The following is a 6,287-nucleotide window of genomic DNA, read 5'->3' as shown; positions in this document are numbered from 1 at the left end:
TATATATATATATAATTTTTTTTAAAGCACTAGTTAACAATATTCACTTAAAAGTCATGAAACCACGCAAGGCAAAAAATTCAACATATCTGGGACCCAGAAACCGCTTCTCTATAAGAACTTTAAAAAAAGCAAACAAAAAGGTGCTCAATCTTCACAGAATTTCTTACTTATGAATTATTCAAAAGGTACTTTTCAAATCATGACATATTCCTTATATTTCCATTTTACAGATAAAATATCTTCAGGGGCAGATGTCACTCTTCTTCCCTTACTCCATTATTCCATTTGGATTAAATAAAATGATGGACACAGGAAAAATAAAATCAAAAAGGGAAAAAATGAAGAACTAAATCAGCTGGATCCATTTTTAAGCTTACCTTCCATAGTCCTCTCGTTCCCTCTTGCTGGTAAATATTAATGAAGTTGCCTATCATTCCTCCTTGAATGGTGTTGTTTTGTGCTTGCATCCGTATCTAGAAATTATTTTAAAGACTAACATGAGAAAGAAGCTAGCACATTTGTCCCCACATATAGATCCCTGAAAAATCATTCAGTCTGTTGTTTAGCAACCATTACAAGAAAAAAAAACTATAATTATAACTATTACTATAATGCTGGCTTAAATATTCTCAGTAAACTAAAATATATACAGATTGGTTCTTAGGCACTTTGGATTCAACAAAAAGCATCTAACAGAGTCTAGATCTAGAACGTCTTGCATATAATAGCTCACTAAGTGTCAAAAAAGAAATTAAATTTTTTAAATAGTCTTTGAAAAGGAAAGAAAATGGCATTTTTCCCTATAGGTTCTAAATAGGAAAGAATAGGATGATAATTCTAAAAATTTAACATTATTAGTAAGAGTATCCAGTAATACCTGGCAGCACTAAGCATGAAAGAGCATATTTCTTTAGTCACTCCAACTCCCTGCTATTTATTTCCAACCAGCTGAATCAAAAGGTAAGCCAGCGAGTTAGCCCTGGGACAGCCACATGATGCCCGTCACACATGGTTACACCTGAACTTACAAATTAACTTTACAAAGGCCATAGTACTCACATGACCAATATTCCAACATAGCATGCTGGATGTAGCTCTCTGCATTTTTAAGAATTAAAAGATATTTCTCACTAAAAAAATGTGTACCTTATTTTGGTTTAGGGGGCAAATACATTACCTCTAACTTCTTAAAAGGAACTGTTATTGATTGCCATGCTAACATGTGAAAATAAACCAAAATACAGGAACTGCCTTTTTGTAACCCTGATATATGGTTTAGAGATTAAAGGAAGTATGGATATTTTTCTCCAGCAATCTTGCACCAACACTGGGTAAAATTATGGTAAGAGTGCCTGCACACATTGTACCTTCACTGTGCATAACTGTAGTGTTCTCAACATGCTGCTTTGATGCTTGTCAGAATCTCCTATTAGACTGAAGGTTCTCTCAGGGGTTTTTGTCTTACTAATTTTTGGATTCTAAACACTAAAAGTACTCCAACTGGTCCAAGGTAGAAGCATAGTGAATTCTGGTTAAATATTTTGGGCAAAAAGGAAAGGGAGGGAGAAAGAGGAATATATGAAAGGGTTCAAAAAGTAACTCACAACTAATTTTTATTTTCTTTAATGAGTTTGTTCCCTTGCCTTATTCCAAACAGGATTTAAGAAGGTTGTAATCCCTAGGATTGTCAACAAGGTCATCTGTTATGTCTAACTGTGGTTAAGTAAATATTTCCAGAAATTGAATTAACCTAAAAATGCATTTAGAAATGGTCATTAATAAGCAGACTTCTGTAAAATTTGAAGCTCATCTACTTTTTAATGAACCAATAAAACAAGGGAGGTTTTCAATGAAAAATTCAAATGGATCCAAACCTAAATTTTTTTTCTGCTTAATCGTCAAAATACTCATTTCTAAAATGAGCTCTACTTTCATATCAATGGGAAACCTACCTAGTGGATATTTATAAGTTAGACTTCACAACACTTAAATTATAAACAGAGTCAGTGTATGTTATATTCGCAGATTTTCATTATCTGAATCTTGTTGTCGGTAAGAAAATGTAGATTGTATCTAGAGATATAAAAAGCACTGCTTACTTTCAAAACATCAGTTGGATTGGCAATGGCTGAGGACATGACTCCAGAGAGAATTCCACAGACCACATTTATCAGAAGGGTTTCATCTGCAAACAAAGACATTATCTGACTTTTCACATATACAGAGCTCTTCATGTGAGTACCTCAAATGCAGGTGTAATTCATTTACATACCATTTGTTCTTAAGAGAATAAAGAAATTTAGATCTTATGAATCAAGTAATTTCAAAAGGATTAGGAATTTTGCTGGCTAAAGGGATTTTATTTAGCAAAGTTTCTTGCAATATGAAAAGGAATGTGAATTATCTCACAAAGTAAATAACCATCTACCAATTCACTTTTGTGTGTAAATGCAGATCATAATAGTAATTAAGACAAGGTATGTCTGGTAGGAGAATAAAAGAGGAATACTCCTATGAGATAACACGGTGACAAAGTTTTAAAGCACATCTTATATATTTAATGTAAATTACAATGAAGCACTTTCAAGGCATCTTAGCTCCTGTTCACCACTCTCATGTAACAGCTAGCTGGAGCTTGCCCCTTTGTAAAAACGAATAAGGTTCTATGGATTAAAGCCGTCACAGAGTCAACCAGCAATGGAGTACTAGAACTCAGTTCTTAATACTAAGAAATGTAGTCACTGCTTTTATGAAATACAGGTAATAATTCTTATGATTTTAGGAAATTCTGCGTTGCCTAGAACGATAACATATGCTCTAGTCTAAGCATTTTGCTCTTTTTAACTTTTACTCCCCTAAATTCAGCTGAACTGACTTGCTGTAAGCACAATTCATTTAGACTTCACACCTAGAGCTCTCCTCGGAGCAGTAAAGTCACAAGTCAGTCAAAGAAAATCTGATACAAAATCACTTGAATAAAAAGACAACCTCCTGCCTACAAGTGGAAAAAAGATTCCCCACTGACCTTCTGGGCGTTCCACAAATAATCGCTTCAAGCTCTGGTAAGTGCCGATCTTGATGGTGCCATAGGAAGCCTGGCGTAACATTGCAGGGGCAATCCTGTCAAACCAAGTACAAAGGGACAAGAAAATTCTAAAAATCACTTACAATCTTCTAGAAGAACCACAGGCAGAGATACAATCACCCATTTGCCTTCTACAAACTACACAAAACAGATTATCTTAAAATTAAAAATCCAACAAACACTTGGGTTTTTTAAATTGTTTTTTATTGATTTCAGAGAGAAAAAGGAAGAGGGAAAGATAGAAATATCAATGGTGAGAGAGAATCATTGATTGGCTGCCTCCTGCATGCCCCCATTCTGGGATCAAGCCCCCAACCCAAGCACGTGCCCTGACCAGGAATCGAACTGTGACCTCCTGGTTTCACGGGTCAATGTTCAACCACTGAGCCACACCAGCTGGGCAACATAGTTTTAAAAAATATATAGGTATAATCCAAAAAGGTTATAAATACCTGAGCAAATTATTATCTCACTAAGTGAAAACTCAGCCCCTCATATTTATTATCAATGAAACCATAAGTGAACATGTGGTTCTATTTGCCCATTCATGTTAAAATGAAAAAAGGCTTTGCTTTCTCAGTGCAGTGCATCTAATGAAATCTGGCCTCTGGAAGCATCTATCGTTCTTGTGTTGATGCTCTGGAGCCCACCTCCTACCTCCTTGGGGGGGGCCCTGTTTCAGCTTTTTCCTCTCCCTCCCTGACCCCTGAACCACCTGTGGCATTTGTACTCCAAGCACTCAGCACTTCCCACTTTCTTCTCGAATTGCAATCTGGCTTCCTTCCACCTTCTCCATCAAAGCAGGTGGCCAACCGACATCTGTGTTGCTAAATTAAATGATGCTTTTCAATTAGCATCTTACATAACATCTTGCAGTATTTGCTACTCCGCCCTTTGTCTTACTTGCAGCTGTCTCCTCCCTGAGTTGCCACAACATCGCCCTCTCCCATTTCTTTTCTTTCCTGTACGCTGTAGAGTATACAGCATCCTACCGCTGTCCCCTGGGGTTTCCCCGAATCTGTCCTATGCTTTCATTTCCCCTTGCTCCACACACTGCCTGGGTGAGCTCAGCTATTGCCATGGCTTTAACTGACCACTCCTAAATTCATGTTTCCAACATGGATCCAAAGATACATTTCCAACTTCTTCCTAATTTGTCAATTCACACGTACTATACCTACCTCCAATCAGGTAACCCACACTGCATTAATTATCTTCCCTGTCTAAACAATCACCTCTCCTCTTCTGTATCCTAGACAATGGCCAAAACCAGAAATTAAGATACTAGCTTTGATTCCTACTCCTCCACAGATCCCCTCATATATTAGGTCAAACAATATGTCAATCCTATGCCCTAGCTAGCTTTCTAAACTGTCTTCTTTTTCTCCATCCCCAAAACAAACACCCCAGGCAGATCCTTGTCTCTGCTTCCTAAGTGACTGCCTCCTTCCAGTGTTACTAGTCTCTAATTCTTTCTCTGCCCGGCAGGCAGGCATTTTTTTTAACAATGAAACTTAATCATCGTAGTTCCTCTACTTGAAACCCTTCAGTGGCTCCTCTCAGGCACAAGTGTAGAAAATTCAAGTACTGCCCTAGCTGCTTTGGATCAGTGGATAGAGCGTCAGCCTGTGGACCAAAGGGTCTCAGGTTAGATTCCAGTCAAGGGCACATGCCAAGATTGTGGGCTCTAACCCCAGCAGGGAACGTGCAGGAGACAGCCGATCAATGATTCTCATGATTGATGTCTCTCTCTCTCTCTCCCTCTGCCTTCCTCTCTGAAATCAATAAAAATATTTTTTTAAAAAAAAATTCAAGTATTTACAGGCACTCAATAGAAGCTGTACTGATAAAAGTGGGCTGGATAACTGCACACACACACTATGTGAGTGGCAGAGGTTTTGGAAAATCAGAGAAAGCACTGTTAAATGCAGTTACTATTATCATAAGTGAATGAATGTGGGCCCAATGTTGATTTCTTTTGAGAAAATGGAATCTCAGATTTTTATGTGCAGTTTCTCATATTTAAAGTATTGGCTCAGTTGAAAAGCAAAATCCTTCAGAGACTGGTGGGTGGGAGGGCTCTGAGGCACCAGTTTGGGGTTGGTGGTATACGGGACAATATCAAGGTGCTTAGCATGGCCTGAGGTTGTCCATGTCTTAACCCCTATTAGCTCTCCATCTGCACCTTTTGCTATTCACCAACTCCTACGCAAAATCCATGCTGAACTATTTGCATTTCTAGGTGTACTATGCTCTCTTGCACTTATTACTGGTTCTGTAGTAGCATAGTTTCTCTCTAACTTCACCTAGCTAACTCTTCTTGATCCTTTAAGACAGGGGTCCTCAAACTACGGCCCACGGGCCACATGCAAATACATTTGTATTTGTTCCCGTTTTATTTTTTTACTTCAAAATAAGATATGTGAAGTGTGCATAGGAATTTGTTCAGTTTTTTTTAAACTATAGTACAGTCCTCCAAGGGTCTGAGGGACAGTGAACTGGCCCCCTGTTTAAAAAATTTGAGGACCCCTGCTTGAAGGTAAGAGCTGGTGCCTTCTGAATTGAGCAGCTTTCCTGAAAACGTGCCTCATCCTCATCCCCACAGTCTGGGGCTGATACCTCTGCCAGACTCTAGTACTTACCAGACTCCACTGTAATCCCCTGTGTATCATCTGCAGCCCAGTAAATGACAGTTCCTTCAGGACAATGTGCCACTTCTGATCCCTATTTGTCCTCCAAGATCCACTCTTATCCTTCCTTCTCTGTTCTGCTCTGTGCCCAGACAGGATCACCTAGTCCCCTCTGCTAGCTGACTTTCAGGTGGATTCGGCCACAAAAGGTGGGAGGGAGGGAGGAGAAAGAAGCAGAGGTACTTCTTCAATCTGGGCACCACCAAAACATCCCTTGACAACTGTTTATTCCTTCAAGGCTCCAGCCATGGTAGTCTCTGCCAAACTATTCCCATCCTAGGGTTGGTAACAATTTCCCCCTTTGCTAGTTTTTAGGTATCTCAATATCCTTCACTTGCTCCCTTAACCCTTAAATGGTCCCTTCATTAAACTCTCTTCATTTAAACCACTCAAATGAATTCTGTTTCTTGCAGGGACTCTGACATAGGCAGGACCCTACTCTTTCTTACTCATTTTCTTATCTAGTGCCTACTGCACACTGTTAATTAAATACTAAAGAAAAGTAGTTC

At 38.7% G+C, this 6,287-nt stretch overlaps 1 protein-coding gene across 7 annotated transcripts in view; it reads right to left on the bottom strand.

Moving 5' to 3' along the window:
* Positions 1–6,287, bottom strand: part of SLC25A30 (solute carrier family 25 member 30) — a 25,006-nt gene that overhangs the window by 7,136 nt on the left and 11,583 nt on the right. For all 7 annotated transcript variants that reach the window (XM_006757178.2, XM_006757179.2, XM_006757183.2 and 4 more), the window contains 3 exons: positions 3,029–3,123; positions 2,103–2,188; positions 381–476 (listed from right to left, as the gene is read on the bottom strand). In XM_006757178.2, coding sequence (XP_006757241.1) covers positions 381–476; positions 2,103–2,188; positions 3,029–3,123 — 277 coding nt within the window. The remainder of the gene's footprint in view (positions 1–380; positions 477–2,102; positions 2,189–3,028; positions 3,124–6,287) is intronic.

The sequence above is a fragment of the Myotis davidii genome, unplaced genomic scaffold, assembly GCF_000327345.1.
Source record: "Myotis davidii unplaced genomic scaffold, ASM32734v1 scaffold533, whole genome shotgun sequence".
Lineage (NCBI taxonomy): Eukaryota > Metazoa > Chordata > Mammalia > Chiroptera > Vespertilionidae > Myotis > Myotis davidii.
Note: the sequence above shows the minus strand (reverse complement) of the source record. Positions and strands in the feature narration are given on the sequence as shown.